Consider the following 18,690-nt stretch of genomic DNA (forward strand, 5'->3'; position numbering starts at 1 on the left):
CTGGGTTCAATCCCTACCACCAAGGTATCAAAATGAAAAAAAAAAATTTAAGAAACGGAAGAAGGAGAAGGAGAAGAAAAATAATGCAGATATTGACTCAGTAAGGCATGGGGCCTGAGGTTCTGCATTTCTAGGTAGCTCCTAGGGAATATTCATGCTTCTATCTATTATGCATATTTTAAATATGAATTGAGTATAGACACCAGGCATGTACTACATTAAATACTGTTTCAAGAAATTCTGACATCAGGACACTTTGGCCCCAACTGTAAAAGACAATTGACCTGTGTGCTCTATTTATACTGATTAGAATCATATTTGTTTTACTGAGAAGAGAGAGAGAGAGATTGATTCCAGAGTTGATTCTGAAAAACTGCATTCTAAGTTACTATTATAACAGCTATGTTCACTAAAAAAAATGAAATATTTACACACTATGAGGTTCTGCTGGGCGATTTTTGGCATCTACTGCAACAGCACGTGGAAGAATTAGGACAAAATATGTTCCCAGACAAGTACAACATATTTCAATATTTGTTTAGCTGACTTTGTTTGACCTTCAAAAAATATTAGGACAGCAGTAGGTAGGCAGTCAATGTGTATCTTAAGACTTATTTCATTCAATTAAATTATGGAAAAATTATCATACAAAAATTGAAATAAGAATCAAATCCTGCTACAGAGTTCTGGATGTAAAAATCTTGATATTTCCTTTGCCAAGTTACATTATCAAATAGCTGCTGGTTATTTTTGGTTTTGGAGGGATCACAGCATCTCTTTCTAATCTAAAATAAGTAATAATAAAATGAACAACAATAATAATAATAAAGAAATAACTAATCCATATAGGAGGTGGTCACTTTGCTGCTTCTCATTACAAAGAAAGCATCCAAGTTAATTTATCCCCATATTCCAGAGGCCAGCACACAAACATGTAGAATATATCAAGTAGATTATAAAATGATTGATCCAGCTTTTTAAGTACAGCACTCCACTTATGTATAAAATGTCAAAATATAGTATACTATTATGATTATCTAAAAAGAACAAATTGAAAAAAAGAAAAGGTAATGTACATCCACAAAGCACTAATTAAAAAAAAACCTATATGTAAATAGCAGAAAGATCAGTAAGGTAGAAAGGAGGAAACAGGGGTAGAGAGAAAGGAAAATGTGGAAGTCCTGAAGATGGAATTAGAGAAAATTATATTCCATGGTTTTATAATTAAGGCGAAATGAATCCTGTTGTCATGTATAACTAAAAAGAACCAACAAAAAATCTGAATAAAACCAGTGGAATAGGAATAAAATATTAATGCTCTAGTGCTGAATTTTCCAGTCTTTGAAATTGGACTACACATTTCCAGTCTGAGATTCAGGTTCCTTAGCTCTAAGGAGAAGTAATTCCATCTGCCCTATTTTAGAAAAATGGCCAGGAGAATCAGATAAAAGGAAATATTCCAACTGTACTTGGAAACTATTGTTGTGTCATAGCACCCAAGAACCTTCTGTTTCAGATGAAATGACAAAGTAGAAACAAAGGTGAATTTTTAAAAATTTTAAAATAAACCAAGTAAAAGAGTGTCCAAATTTTCACTTATTCTGCTAATAGAAAACAAACAATATTATCAATTTAGGCTTTTCACACATATTTCCTGATGTGATGGTAAATGCATTCTGACTTGAATTTGAATACTAGGATACAGGGATCTTGTTCATCCTTTAAACAAAAGAATATTTTGAGAATTAAAGGGACAATGTCTGATGCCACCAGGCATACCTCATTGTTTGCATCCAATAAATATTATGCTAATAATAGTGAAAAGAATATTGCCACTACTATTTCTATTGTTGCAACTGCCACACTGTACTCCAATATTATCTAATACATTTGGACTTGCAAATGCAAGATTTCATGGTATAATGTGAAGATGACTTCTAATAGAGCTTCAAAGTCCTTTGCTAAAATCAGGGAAAAGCTGAGAATTCTATGGAAATTGAATATAAATCTGGATTAAAGGGTCAAAACAACTTAGTCAAATCACAAACTCTGCCAAAGCAGCAGAGAGCTGAGGAGAGCAGTGTGGATGGGGGTGGAGATCGAGTCATTTATTTTCCTAGATCTGCAAAACTGGCTACTCTTTGTTCTGACTCCCTTGCAGGTCATTTTGAAGTTGCTTTTATATTCGAATGTGGAAATGCTTTGTAAATAAAAAGTAAATTGTAGCAATAATAAAACTATGGTTATTTCCTTTTAACCTTCCCTGAGAAATGATGATCTTCAAAAGCTGGATAATTGTCTGTTTATTTATCCCCTAGTGTTTGCTGTTCAAAATTAATAATAAACAAAACATCTTTCACTTCAAGAAAGAAAAAGCACAAGTAAAACTAACTGGGCATATTTTATTTTAATTTCTCACTTTGCAATATGTCTATAGTTTTATGATCTTATATCAATAATGAAGACACACATGTACACACACACTGTTCTTAAATTCTTTTTCAAAGATCATTTTTTAAAAATAGGAACCAGTCAATTCCTTAATTGAACATATAAGCTCAGAAAAAAATAACATGATATTTTTTCTATTTAAAATGTTATATATACATAAATATAAATATATATAATATAAATGTTTTATAAACTCTTTCATAAAGAGTTTATTTATTTATTTATTTATTTATTTATTCCCTGCTCCTCCCTATTTGCATTCATGAAACCAAAAAACAAAGGAAACTATTAGTAATAAGCAAAATGTAAAGGGACAGATTATAGTTAAGGTTCTGATAATCACTTGGAAAATTTGAAAACCAAATTTTAATTTTATGGAGTAAACAGAAAATATTGAAAGACTAAACATTTTGAAATAGATGATACAGTTATTTTTCTGGTTTGCTTGAAAACAGAAAAAGAAATATTTTTTATACAAATATGGTGTTTCTTTAGTATTTAATATACATAAATTTAGAGTGTATTCTAAACATAAATTTAAAAATGAAAGTGATAGCTTTATATAGACTTTTTGGAGATTTTAATAAGAGGATTTATTTTTCTGCAAGTCTTTGAAAGAAAAACGCCTGTTCAACAGAAAACCCAGTAACTGTGTAGTCACAAAGTCTCACTAATTCCATGGTAGCTGACTAAAGGGGACCAAAATATCAACCATCCAATATTGGACAGACATATACATAGCAGAGAAAAGAAAAAATGCAGTTATAAGTTTATGTATTGTAATATTTAAGTGACTTTGACTTTATTATGTAAGTATGACTTTGGAAATTTGCTACATAGACCAGGACCAATATCTACAGAAGAATTAAGAAGGGTTCATTCTAACTCAGAGCACTAACCTGGCAGAAATATATGACTTGGTTAAGAACCATCATTAATTATTTAATAATTCATTGTACTAATTTCTGTGATAATTATTCTAACTTCAAGATTTTCTTCTCCATGATTTACTTTCTTGTCATTAAAAATCCTATCAAACCTAATTCAATGCTTAAAGGAGCCAATATTCTCCTATAGAGGTTTATAAAGTTCAAAGTTATATTAAATGATTTTCTTTGGGAAAGGAACTAGATTTATTGAATCCTTTCCTAAAATGGTCTCTCATTCATACTGTGGGTTTTATAGCTTTTGTATAATCTGAATTGTTATCCCCTACAACATTTGTCAATGGAACTCATTTTACCACATTCTTGTATTTTGTCTTTGCAAACTGAATCTTCTGCAATGAGCAGGAAAACAGCCAAGTGTATAAAGCCTTTTGTTTAAGTGTTCATTAAAGGAAGCTCATTTCCTCCAGTGAAATAGTGCCAAGGTGACTCAGGTTAAAGAATTTCTCCTGTTTTAGAATTGTGGCTTGTTTAAATCCTTTCCACAGTTACCCTTTACTACAACAGGTGACTAGCTGAGGCTTTAGATGAAGCTTTTTCTTGAAAAGAAGCTCATTTTTAATCCTAGCATAAGACAGGTAAATTAAGGTGACAGAATTTAATTAGGTTTATAATGCAAAAAATACTTTATGACCTTAGTAAACCACTGCATTACTCTGGATTCTAGTGCTTCTGATAAGATAATTTCACTGAATGTCCCTGCAAATCTTTGGTAGGTAGATTGTTCTATTTCTCTAGTGAGTTGTCATTTATTCATTGATCCTAATTTTATGGTTTTTTTTTTTTTTTTGGTACCAAGAATTGAATTCTGGGGAGCTCAACCACTGAGCCACATTCCCAGCCCCTCAGCCCTATTTTGTATTTTATTTAGAGACAGGGTCTCACTGAGTTGTTTAGTCCCTCACTGTGGCTGAAGTTGGCTTTGTACTCGAAATCCTCCTGTCTCAGCCTCCCAAGCCTCTGGGATTGCAGGCAAAAGCCACCATGCCCAGAGTGATTTTATAATTATTTTTAAAATTAAAATCTTTTAAGATGTTAACTTGCAACTAAAATTCTTCCATAATATTATGTCATGGGAGGATTCCAGCAATGGCAATGATAAATAGTAGCAAAGTGATTATCTGATTTTAAACACAGTTCAATTTGGCATAAGTAATTTTGAAATGTTTGAACAAATCAATAAAATATCCATCCTAAAATTCACAACTGCTGTTATGGATAATAACATTTTTTTTCTTCTTTTCTCCCTGAATGACAAGTTGCTCATAAACAAATTTAAGCATTATGCACCAACCTGCCCTTTGATTTACTCCTCCTGTCTGTGTAATAGCATTTTTTCCTGAAAAACAACAAAAGTCAAATGAGAAAAGTGAAAGCAGAGAATGACAACATTAAATAATATTGAGTATTTCAATATCAAAGATCCATATGCTTCAGAACTTCAGAAACATGAAATAATTCAGTATGGAGTAATATAAAGAAAAATGAGTTTATATCATTTTAATTTCAGAATCCAAGTTTCTAATAACAAAACCATTTAAAAATCAATAGTGCCTTTTTAGATATATTATTTTAAATTCTCTTTTAAAAGTCTGTCTTCTGCCATTCAATGCATACTAAAACCAGATTATTTGCTTATAAGTTATATGAAGTCATTGATCCATCCATCCACCTGTCCAACCATCCATTTATCCACCCATCTGTTTAATCATATGTAACATATACTTCTGATGTGCCAAGTAAAGATAAGGTATAATCATTAAACATTTAGAGAATAAAGAAGATCTCTGCCTTCAAGGTGTGTCCTTTACAGTTAAGGTAATATGGGGATAGCTATAATTAACTGTGACAATGTAGGAAAACAGAAAGTGCTATGGAAATACAGAGGAAGGAGAAAGCCACTGCTTTTTAATAGGTGGAAGAGAAAGGAGACAGAGAAGTCTTCCCAGAGGATGTATTACCTTGAGGCATAGTGCAAATAAACACCTGGGTAGTGTTATATGTGGCATTCCCAGACATAGGTAGCAGCACATAAGATGGACAAAGGGGCAAGAACGACATTGTAAGACTCAGGGAACTGCAACTAATTTGGTCAGATTTAGAGTAAATACTGAAAATAGAGGTTCATTGTGAAAGAAGTTATGGCCAGTGAACAAGACACAGATAATGAAGGGGTCTCAGATCTGATGTTAAGCCTTCAGATGAAAGGAATGGGGAAATGTCCATGTTAAAAGCAGGGATATAGCAGATCTGGAATCAGAGAAAGTAAAAATTCTGGTGGCAGAGGTTGTTTTGTCTTCTAAATAATCTTCTCTGTATCCTGAACCTGCAGGTCAGAATGTCCTACTCTGGGCCTTATAAAAAATGCCTTTCTTTTTAACCACCAAAAGCCACTTAGAGGACCAGTAAACTCCTTCATGGGGTGGCCTCCATAAAGCATGGCTGAATGAGGATAACATATTTAGTTAAACATTATTAGCTGTTTTTAAAATTTTCTGAAATACCTTATTTAACTGTAATTCCTGGTTGAACTATTAGAAAAGAATTTTAAAAGTGTCCCTTAAATATTCCAACACTAAATTCAAACATAGGATTTCAAAACTCCCTCTATGGATTCTGAAGTCTCATTTTAAATTTCTTTCTCCTTTTTTTCAAACAGAAAAAAAGTTTGTATTCAGACATTATTCAATCTCTATTGTACTGTTCATCTTGTTTCTGAACCTCTTCTGCATAGACTGTCTTGAGCCATTTAATCCGAGGTTAATAAATGTTCACTATTGTCAAGTATGTGATCCTTAGTACAACAGCTCTATTTTACTTGACTTTGTGTGGGTGGCGAACACTCCACACATTATTTAATAAATTGTAAGCACTCAGATGGCTCATGAATAAATGAATGAACCCCAGTTTAATCAATAGTTGCATTTAACTCCTTCAGTGCCTGAGATAATTTTATGTTTATAAACATTCACTACATATAGTATTTTTTTAAAAAAAAAAACTATATATAAAGGAAATTGGTTTTAAAATGTTCCACCATCAAAATAATACAGGCACTTGACTCACAGGAGACAATGTTTTAGATGCAATTATAAGTAGGGGATATATTGAGGGAGTGGTAGAAAAGTAATTGGGAGGGGTTGCATTTGGAGTAAATACTATTCTCTATATTGATTGCTGTTAATCTGAAATATTTCTCTTAATTTTTTGTTTTAAAAACATTTTGGGAGAAATAAAGGATAACTGGAAAAAATATACCAGATGAATACATACATAGACTGATTTTAAGAGCAAATGAAAATTAAAATTCAGATACTTAATTCTCTGTTAAAAAAGTAAAGGACTTTTCTTCCCTCCCTTTTCTTAGAGCATTTACTTGAGAAGATCTGTCTCCATAAGTACTTTCTCTTTTCTTTGAAATCTATATAAATCCTTCAGAAAACTCCATTGGGCTTTCCTGAGCTTGATGACCCAAAATACCTGCTTTGAGGCCTAGAAGTCATCTGTTTAAAATGTGAACATCCATGGGATAGCACCTCCATCTCCTAGCTTTTGTGGGAGGGTAGGATTCTCACTCCAAGGTCCAGAATTACCATTTGTCAAAAAGAAACATAAGTTTAATTGTTCTTCTCCATAAAACTAATAAACCAAGGAACACACCAATTATCTAGTGAATCTACTATGAATTATGTTTGAAAATGGTATTGCCAAGTCCTTTCACTTTAGGACTCTCTACTGTTTATCTTGACAACAGGGATGCAGAGTTGTACCTGATTGGCTATGCAACAGGAAATGATTTTCCCTTTCAATCTCTTAGTGGCAGACTGTGAAGTGGTTTAATATTTGTTCTATAATAACATTGTTTTCTTTCCTGTATATCATTGTAGCAAAATTTTCTGTGTTTGAGGGATTGTTTCTAATTCTACTTTCCCAATAATAAGTAGTGTATCTTTAATGCATGATGTCATCAACAACCTGCGATTCTCCTTTGTTCTCCTGTATAAATGAACCTACAGTATCAAATCCTTTCTACCTTTAATTCTCCATCTGGTAATTTATTGACTGAAAACTATTCACATATTAGAGCTTTATTTTCCCCTTAAGTTTTCATTGTTAAGATTCTTGCTATTTTAGATCTTGCATTAGGGATGAATTTATCCACATACCTACCACTCAAAAGTCAAAGTAAATAACTATCAAAATTACTGTTTCCAGTCAGCTCCACATTGTCAGGGGCCACTTGTGGACATGTCTGCTGGGCCAAGTGAGGAGGTCAGTGGATGGGTGCCCTGCTGCTTCTTGACAACTTCAGAGACTCTGCTTCTATTCATTCTATATAGGAAGCACCTGCATATTTTTGTTTTATTTTTGAGTGGCTTTCTTTGCATAAAAAAGATATAAATTTAATCCTAGTTGCACAAAAATATTGTTCTTACTGTTTTAAACAGTACCCCATATTTCTTATGTTTAAATATTTGTGGGAGGATGAACTTGAGGAGAAATGTGAAATTGACTTCACCTAGGAACTCAACCTGAGAAGCTGCGAAATCATTGAAACTTCTTAAAATATGTTGACACTTTTAATGTGAAAGAGAGGTAAAAATGTAAAAGGATCACCCATGAATCAAAAGGAAAACACTGAAAGTGGACTTTGACATTTCTAAAATAGTTTAAATCCTTTATGATATGATAAAAACTAGAAAATATGAACTATTGCACCTAAAATTTTATTGATTGTTTTTGAAATATTATTTCAAACATAATAGGCCATATCTATTTTGGAAGAAAAGACAAGAAAGAAATGGCTAGAAAAATTAGCTATAATAAAATGTTACAGATATATTTATTCAGAAAATTTAGATAAGATTGGTTCCAGAGTCTTCCCCAGATACAAAAGTGTACAGATGCTCAAGTGTTTTAGGTAATTTTGCAAAATACTAACCTATGTAAATCCTCCAATATACTTCAAAATAATTCTAGATTATTTATGATGCCTAATACAGTGTAAATGCTTTGCATGTAGTTGTTACACTGTATTGTTTAAAGAATAATGACCCACAAAATTCAGTATATGTTCAGTATAGATGCAATGTTTTTTCAGTTTTTTTGATTGGTGGTTGCTTGATTCCAGGTCAATGGACCATGGGTAAGGTGGGCCAACTGTACTTCAAGTTTTAGATATATATTTTAAATATATTCTTGAAAGTGATCCCTTTTGGGAATTGGTGATTAAATTGATCATCTTGAAAACACTCTGTCTTATTTTATGTATGAATAGCATATTCTCTTATTATGTGCAGGCCAAATTTTAGGAATACCTTATAAATAAGATTTTTTTACTAAGGGTTAGTTAATGCTATATCTATTATTTAAACTGATCTAGAAAGATGCTCTAAAACCACCCTGTGTTCCAGTATGTCTCAAATATTTTTTCTGAGAATGTCATCATTAGATGGAAATTAACAGAAGAATATATTTTAAAAATCTCTCTTAAAATTTATTTTTAAATAAGGAATATTAAAATTAATTTCTCCAAAACATATTCATTTATAATTAGCATCAGAATAATTTGGATGCTTATTAATAATTTATAAAAATCTCAAGTCCTGTCCCAGACATAATACATATTTTATTCATTTTTTAAAAACTGAAGAACTACTTCTTAAAAAATATTCCTATAGTAAATATACTAACTTGTTAACTTAAAAATTCAACAAAAAATTTGGTCACAGGATATTTTTCTCTCAAGTTTCTGTGGAAGTAGTATTACTTTGCTTTGAAAAATGCTGCATGTTTTCTAATATTTTTATAGTTTTATCACAGGAATTCCCATGTTATTTTCCAAAAGTTTAATTAATTCAGCAATCTAAACTTAAAAAAAAACTGAAAAGAATAAATTTCAGGCAATCTTCAATAAGAATAGATGGTAACTGCATAATTCAATAATTTTCTTTTTGTGACCCTTGGATGTATATGAGTTTTTCTTTCAAATACAATTTTACCAGGAAATGAAAAAATAAATATCATTAAAAAGAAACATTAAACTGAGGGGAGCATTCTCTTTCCAATCTCGCTTTGGATGAAAGGAAAATGTAGCACACAGCCTGGAGACTTAAACTCTGAAGAATATAAGTGAAGTCACTTGCAGTCTGGCAAGATAATTGTTTTTAACATACTTCTAAAGAAATTTAAAAGGTATTGAATGAATCAATTTTTTAAATGACATGAGAATATCAATTATTCTAATAGTAAGTTCCTTGAAATTGGTGCAAAATAACTAGAGTAAGGAACATGATAGAATGAAGATTATTGTGATTTAATAGACTTTCAATCCTTTTTTAATTTTTTTTATTTTTTAAATTTATTTTTTAGTTATAGGTGGACACAATATCTTTATTTTTTTATCTTTATGTGGTGCTGAGGATTGAACCCAGTGGACCTTACACATTCGAGTCAAGTGCTCTCCCTCGGAGCCACAATCCCAGCCCCTAAACTTTCAATCTTTAAAAAAAATGAATAAAATCCATCTCAAGGTACCAATGGGGTAGAAAAAGCTATATGAAAATTAGGACACTATAGATGGTGTTGTCATGGTCTGTATGACTTTTCCTTATATAAACTAGAGCAGAATGAACATATTTTAAACTACTAATGAAGAAAGAAAAACAATCTTTTAAATAATGAAAGTCAAATATTTTGATAAAGCAAGCATATGTTACTGGTGGCAATAAACTAAATGTTTGTTGAAAACTTATATGTTGAAAACCTAATACCTAGTGATATTTGGAGGTGGGTACTTTGAAACAGGTCATTATCTTGACTGTGATAATTCTTTTATGTCATGTGTTAACATCTAATCAAATTAGAACTTGTAGAAAATAAATAATCTTGTAAGGTATAAATAAAGTAGCAGGAACACACAATTCTATCCATCAGAGCAATCATTTGTAATACATTTCTAATAATATTGCTATCCATTTTTTCTGTGGTTGAAGTCACACTGTATTAATAATTAAATATCATGTATACTTCAATTTAAATTTTATTATTTACTATTTTCCTGCAATTTTAAGAAATCTTTACACCCATTTATTTTATAAACAAATTGTTTTGAATTCAAAGGTACATTCTACTTTAATTACATTTTCTAATGTTAAATATAGCAATGTTTATATTTTCAAAAATATAAATTAAGTTTCTGTGAATATGTTTATGCATTTGAAAAATACGTGCATAAGATAGGAAGCAGAGATATGAAAACTTTTAATTCTCACTGAAAACATTTTCAAATGAAGTTTCAGAAATTTGATTCCAAGTATGAATAAAGAAAGGAGATTCTTGTCATATCTATGCTGTTTGAAGGTAACTACTTGCAAAATTCTTCAATAAGTTAAAAGTTAGCTCATTATTTTTATTCTGTATGATTCTGTGTCACATTAATACATGCAGATCAAAGAAAAAGAAATCACAGCAAAGAGTAAATAAAGTAACCCTATTCTCAGCAGATTACTATATAAATTGTTATCATCTCTAGCCAAGTATTTACAAAAAATTTTAGAAGGCTGCAGTATCAAAAGAGGAAAATTCTGAATGTCAAGAAATGTAGTCTACATAAGTACACGCTTAAGTGTACTCTCACTTCAGTTTTATCACCTGAATCAAAAATCAGTCCTATATAGATTTCCAACAATCTAATCATAGACAGGCATTATCTTCAAGCCTGCTTTGCTTCTTTCAGGTATCAATTTTAAGAAAAATGTGCAAACTTCAGGTTGTCTTGGCAATCTTATCCATCATCAGTACAAGAGGTTGAGGAATTCAAAAGACTGATCTTTATTTGTTTTTCAATTTATGATTTTGTCAAGATATTTTTGCAGTATTATTTGCTTATCCACTGAATACCATCTCCATAGAGAATTCTTAAACTCTTATCCAGTCATGAATGTGAGCTAATTTAGGTCTTAAAGTCTAATATGATTGGCAAGACCCTGCAGTAGTTGCCAATTCTTACTAAGTTTCTGATTTCTGGGCATTGACTGAGGTTGCATCTTTCGAAGAATGAAATGTTTCATATAGTTGAAAAGTTTAGGATTGATGTTTCTTATCTTAACCTCAATAATGTAGAGGTTTGTCAAAACACCTTAAGGGCATTAGAACTCCTTTCAGAGTTGGCCTCTTTAAATGTTTCCAAGTCCAAGAATTTTTTTTTTCCATTTTTTGAATTGGAATCCTAGTGTTCACTTAGATTTATCAAGGTTCTTTTGCTTGGATTCTCATTCACTGTGAACCTTTTATACCTTCTTAGTAGCTGATGGAACATATTGAGCTTCATGTCAGTATAAATGTTCTTATCTTCACTGTGAGTTAACACTTTCCATACAGTATGGACACTGTAGAATTTACCTTTCAGAAATGATGGAGGAACATGATACATTCTGAATATAACATCAGATACTCAAGGTAGGAAAACAGTTGGCTTTTCAATTTATGCTTGACTAAAGGAAAGACTGAAAAATCACTGAAAACTGCAGTCCTCTCATTACCCTACATTCATCTACTGAGGACAGAACTAAGAAAGAGTCTGGTTGAACTGACCTGAAAAATGATTCTTGTTAACTTCTATCAGGAAAGAACTCTGTATTTATATATAAGGATACTATATATTTACACTTGCCAGTTTCCACAAAAATGACAAGAATTATATTCACCCCTCTGAAATAGAAAATGAAATTGATCTTGGGGATTGCTAGAAGTTGAAATTTGAAAATAATTATTTTATCCTCTCTCTAGGTAAATCTACCCTGAAATGATATAAGGGGTCTAGAGAACCAGAAAGCTTACCACATTAGGCAAACTAATTAAATAGGAGGGAAAATGCCCAAGATACACTAGATTTTGGAAGAAATAACAATTTATTTTTAGAAAGGAATACATTTATTGCTCTAGGATATTGTAAAAGACAGACTCATCTTAATACACATTGAGATGGAATGAAAGAAATTTTGAAAGTACCTGAAGGGCATCCTGATACTCAGTCTCTCTGCGTACTTGCACAGCGTGTCCCATGGGATATGGATTTTAATGAACATTATATCAGGGTTTGCAACAGCTGGCTGCAAAGGATAGCAAGACAGACATCATTACTTAGAATCAAAACCGATTATTGCATACCATTGTTTGACTTGGGAGGAAGAAATATTATCCCATTGCTTATGCATTGATCATTCTCACTGATTTAAATGAATTTATATGAATAAAAAACTCTTAATGGGGAAAAACTTTAATAAATGTAAAATGCCAATGAAACTGGCTAAGGCCTTAACAGTCTTAGACACAAATGCCTCAGGAGAATAGCCTGTTAAAATTATGAGATCAAAATCACCCAGGCAGGACATGATTAACCAGCCCACAAAAGAATCATGTGACCTCTGAAGAGGCATGGGGATCATCTATGCCTATGCAAAAGAACCCTAAAGCTTCATAAAAATCAACAATCAACTTCTCAATTATCCACTCCTAAAAATTTCCCCACTACCAACCAATAAAAGGACAGATTTGAGCATATCTCTTGCCTCCTAAGTCGTTAACCCTCAAAAAAGCTTTATCATTTTGCAAAACCTCAGTGCTTTGGTACTGCCTTCTATGTGAGTCAGGAAATCAGCACTTACTTGATATCACCATTGTATACAAGGAACAATCACCTATGTAAATCAATGAATTGTTTTAAATTAATCATTGTCAATATCCAGATTCTTCAATTAAATAATTCTGAGCCAAATAAGTATCTCTAGCTAGGCATAGGAGCACACATCTATAATCCCAGAGGCTAAGGAGGCTGAGGCAGAAGAATCATAGGTTCAAAACCTGCCTTAGCAATTTAGCAAAACTCCATCTCAAAATTAAAAACAAAAATGGGCTGGGATGTGGCTTAGTGGTTAAGCACCATTGGGTTCAATCCCCAGTACCAATGTCCTACAAAAAACAACAACAATAACAACAAACAAACAAAACAAAAAACAAACAACAAAAAACTCAAGATCTCAAGTTGTTCTTTTTTTATGAAATTATTTTTAGTTATGTAATATTACTATGGACTCGACATCATGATCCTCTTATTTCTGTTCAGAGAGGGTAGAAACACTGCAAATTCTCACCAATAATTACTTAATTACTTAATTAATTTCCATATTCTTTTTTAAAATAACTACTACTAGATTTTCCAAACTACTTACTAGTTTCAATGATAAGCCTGGAAGAAAAATGGACTATGTAAATCATACAAACCCAGGACCTCACAGAGCTGTCAAATTTGCATGCCTGCTCTGGCTTTTTTTTTTTCCATTTCTGCCTGTATCAAGACACAAGGATTTAACTGCCTTTTATCTAGACCAGAGGAATTAAGCAGTCACGAGGGCAGCAAAAAAACATCTACAGGCATTTTTTACAAAATGAGGAACTCTGGTCTAATCCTTATAAATGCCAGAATTAGATCCACTTTATGTAAATATTTTGATCACACACTAGTCCGAGGGTTAGATGCTTTTCTGAACAATCATTTAGATTCCTTGCTTTGTTTCAGCAACCCAACATAACAGCTAAAAAACTGAAAAGCATTATATATCACTCATGTTGATATTCTACCTCTTAAAAAGGCCTACACAGTTATTTCCTGTAATCCTGCCATGACTCAGGCTCACAGAGCATGAAACAAGTTTGTGGCATTCTAGCACTGAACCCTATAAAGCTTATTTATTTATTTATTGGTACCAGGGATGGAACTCAGGGACATTCGACAATTAAGCAATATATACATCCCTTTTTTGTATTTTATTTAGAGACAGGATCTCGCTGAGTTGCTTAGTGCCTCGTGCTAAGGCTGGCTTTGAACTTGTGGTCCTCAAGCCTCAGCATCCCAAGCTGCTGGGATTACAGGCATGTGCCACAGACTCGGCTCTATAAGGCTTTTAATTCATGCAAACATCTGTAATAAAAGAACTGCTTTTTCCTTCCATATAAAGGCACTTACCAGGTTGGACACAGCTGAACTATTTTTTGGCAAACATTTTCATTTATATTTCAACTAGAAGTAACCTCTCAAAAATACATTATTCTGAAAAGCTTAAAAATATGGGAAAATATCTATCACTTTAACTTAAAATCATGTTTTGAAATTAACATCTAAAATTTTTATATTCATAAAGTCCAATATTCAAAATATGGATAATTTCGTGGGCTTGCCAGAACATATTGTATTTGTATTACCAATATTTCTAAACAGTATTGTTACAGAACCATGTCACCAGACTAATATTCCAACCTAGAAGCATTCTGAAATCTGCTCACTCTATTTATTTGGCAGGCACTTTCACAGATCACCATTTGCTTAAAAGTAAAGAAAGAAATGAAAAAGAAAGAAAAAGAAGTGGGGCCATTCCATGATCAAGTGAATTTTAGGCTTCTCCAATAGACTTCTCAAGACAGTTTGATATGTATGTACTTGCTGAAAATATACAAGCATACAATAACGTATGTTGAAGATCAAACATTTTGCATCATGGATTGCTTTTCCATTTTACCTTACTGAGGTACTAGTATCTTGCAAATCATAAAGGGGGGGTGGGTAATATAAGATGCGATCATGCCAGTATAATTTGAAAAACCTTTTCCTACTTGGAATTTGTTTGCTTCAAATTAAAAGTAAAGGATTATAAAAACCATAATCAACAGAGACAGAAATAGGCTTAGTATGTCACAAATATCTATACACCTTTTAATCAGTTAATAATCAAGGAAAAGAAGAACATTATGAGGTTGATATTCCAGGCACTTTTCCAGACTTTGTGGAAAGGTTTAGGTGTAGAAGTTGTATAGATAACAAAACATTTTCAAGGCTCTGGATTTCTGTAGTTTAGCCATATAGCCCTTGTGTAGCATGCTGGAGGCCCTGGGTTCAACCCTCAGCACAAGACACAGTCTTTTTGTAATATAAAAAAAGATTAAGTATTCATCTATTTAAATCACTTCTCCATTCAGGGCCAGTTAAAGATGCATTCCATATTTTATTATAACTCTTCCTACATTATTAATTCAAAAGTTCTTATATTTAAAATGATAATAAAGATCTTTCTTTTGCAATTGTGGTGTCAGCTACGGGTGCTACACCTACTTGCCTTCCACTTACCAAGCACAATTTAAATATCTTCGATCCTAACTGCCTACTTAGAAGAAATCACATGGACTGGTAGAAAAACGTACAGGGTTTAGAACCTCAGAGACTTCAGTATATATTCCTTTTCTACCATTTCTTATCTTTAAGAAGTTTAAACTGATTAGGTGACCCCTCTGATGCACAGTTTCCTCACGGAGGAGTAAAGACAGTGATCTCTGCCTCATAGGGCTTCTGTGTCATGAGAGACGGAATTGCAGTGCCTGAGACTGATCAGTTCTTAATATGCTCCTTCTTATGTGAAGGGCATGCCTCTCACATAGATGCCAGCCAATATGCCAATGAATCTCAAAGCTTCCCTGCAGTCTTTGTCTTGTTTCTTCCCCTTAGGAAGTAGTTGCCTGGTTCTTCTTTGGTAGATCCTGTGTCTTAGTTTCCTATGCTGTCCCATAGACCTTTGAATCACACAACCCTAAAGCCAGTAACAACCTATGACTTAGGAAAAACTCTGAAGTACAGTGAGTGACCTGAATCAAGATTTTAAGTTAAGTGGTTAAATTCTTTTCCTCTGATAATATAAACTGAGAATAAACTCTAAAAACAAGCAACAACAAGATTATACTTCTATAGACTTTACAGTTGCTTTGAAAGATTTGTTTATCTGTACATATTTAGATTGTCTTCTGCTAGCACATTGATTATTCCTAGAAAGATAGGGATTCTTCATTTTGGATCATGCCATTTCTCAGAACCTCACTTCATCTGGAGTAAAATCTACTTTCTCCAGTGAAGTACACAGCTCTTCATATCTCAACCTGAGTGTCTCCACAACCACTTCCACCACTTCTTTCCCTCCCTCACTCCACTCCTGCCGTTGGCTCACTCACTACTACTTGCCTGTCCCTGTCCTATTCCTTTTACACCAATCTGTTTTTCCCTCTATAGTAGTTTTATTTTCTTATTAGTTATACAAGTGTCCTAAGAAAAAGTACATTGTTTTGTTCATTGACATATCCACAGTAGCCATCTCTGTGTTAAACTCACAGTGGAAACTCACCAAGCATTTGTTGAATGAATGGATGTTGGACTTGTTTGGGCACACATTGTATTGAACTTATTCCTAAGCAAGAGATGATGAGGATAAGGAAACCAATAAGTCTGAACTGATCTGGAAGAGGGCACTGTGTCAGGATCCAAATTAGCACTATGAACAGCTTGCCAGCTACTGATTATTAATTCATCACTGTCAACCATCAGGATGTGAAATAATCCAATAACTTTAAATAAAGGGATGCTCTGAAAGGAGGTTTCTGCATTAAAATGACTACTGTCAATGAGTAAAATGTCAATCTAAGTGCATACACAGAGCATGTCTAATTTTGTATGTTTTAACTTTAATATATATATATATATAACTTTAAATGCAAACACACACACATACTACCCACCCCCACACATATATGTCTTTTTAAGTAGCATGGACTGTCTTGGTTTCTAACTTCCACAACTAACTTAATCTCTCTTTTGCTATACCTCCACTTTAAAAAAAATGAAAGAAAAGTAGTTTCATTTTTTGCTACTGGGCAGGAGACTGTGAAGGGATATTGCTGTGAGGGAGAAAGAAGACCTTTCCTTTTGGAATCAAAAGCTGCAAATTTGTCACTATTTTTTTTTCAACCCTGATGTTAGCAGCCTTCTCAGAGGGAACGAAACACCCACAACCTTCATACTTCATTTTAGTACTTAATTATTCCTCCCCAAATTCCCAAGAGGTAGAAGAGTTACTCCTGAGAAAAGAGGAAACTTAAAAATTATCTTTTTACAAAGTCACTCTGTAAGTTTTGGGCACAGAGCAGAAAGAGCATGTTTAATCCCATAGTTTTAAATCTAAGTGAAAGACAAAGCTGATGGGAATTGAAAATTGAGTTGGATTAAAAAGCACCTACGCTGACAATTATAAATCATCTACCTATTTATTTGAATGGTCTTCAAATATACATCATGATCCTCTGAAAATATTATCATCTATAAATTATTCACATCAACATGCAATTTAATACATTTTTGAGATCTCTGTGCCAGGCTCAGTGCTTCACTCTGGTGAATATATATTTTTAAATTATGGAGAATCAATCCATCTCTAGCCTTCATCTTTCAGCTAGGAAACAAAATGCCTGGTAACATTTTCTCAAATCCATTTCCTCTTTCTTCTAATAATCTGTACTAAAAAGAAATTCAGTTAAATGTTTATTAAGTTGCAACAAAAGGCCAAGACCTTCAATAGAAGAAACTTTGAGAGGCAGTAAATGTTTATGAAATCACAGTACTGGATTTGATAAAGTGGCTCCAACAATCTACATGCCAATTAGTCATGAATTGGCACCAAATTTAGTCTAAAATGTATTCTATTCTATTATATTCTGTTGTTGTAAGTTTCTTTCCTGGCCTGTTTGCTTAGAAGAGCAATGCACAGTTGCATGTTGCAGAATTTTTAAAAATAGTATGGTAGGCAAAGCTCTCCAGATCTCTTCTCCTTGTATTCACAAGTTAAGATCCCTGGTATCTGTGAATACAGAATGATAGGCACTCCCATGGTTAGGATCATCCACATGACATGTTTGATATTAAGAAGACATTATCTTTCATGGGTAATGAGTCCCTTAAAAGGACTGGGCTCTTTCTGGCAAGAAAGATTTAAAACAGCAGAGAGATGCAAGGAAAAGTCTCTACTTCTGGCTTTGCAAATGGAGGGCTCAGGTGGGCAAGGAATGAGAATGGCCCCCAGGAGCTGAAATCCAGACAGGAAATGAAGACTCAGTGTTATGACCACAAGGGAATGAGTCCTTTTGCACATATGTCAGCTTCAAAGAGTACCCTGAACTCCATGTGCTCCAGGTGCAAATGTGACCATGCAAATACTTTGACTTAGGTCTCAAAAGAAATGAGGCAAAGAGTGTGTCATACCCAAACTTAATTAATTCCATGTTCCCTCCCCTTATTTACCCCTCCTCCCTCCCATTTTCTTCTTCTACTCCACTGATCTTTTCTATATTTTGTGATATCTAATGCCCCCAGGTTTCACCTTCTTTCTCTTAATTTTTCTCTAACTTCCACAAATGAGTGACA

At 32.9% G+C, this 18,690-nt stretch overlaps 1 protein-coding gene across 6 annotated transcripts in view; it reads right to left on the bottom strand.

Annotated features, from left to right (window-relative positions):
• Window positions 1-18,690, bottom strand: part of Ano3 (anoctamin 3) — a 400,060-nt gene that overhangs the window by 97,166 nt on the left and 284,204 nt on the right. For all 6 annotated transcript variants that reach the window (XM_078046318.1, XM_078046317.1, XM_078046316.1 and 3 more), the window contains 2 exons: window positions 12,411-12,511; window positions 4,693-4,737 (listed from right to left, as the gene is read on the bottom strand). In XM_078046318.1, coding sequence (XP_077902444.1) covers window positions 4,693-4,737; window positions 12,411-12,511 — 146 coding nt within the window. The remainder of the gene's footprint in view (window positions 1-4,692; window positions 4,738-12,410; window positions 12,512-18,690) is intronic.

Source organism: Ictidomys tridecemlineatus, chromosome 4 (genome assembly GCF_052094955.1).
Source record: "Ictidomys tridecemlineatus isolate mIctTri1 chromosome 4, mIctTri1.hap1, whole genome shotgun sequence".
NCBI classification, from domain to species: Eukaryota; Metazoa; Chordata; class Mammalia; order Rodentia; family Sciuridae; genus Ictidomys; species Ictidomys tridecemlineatus.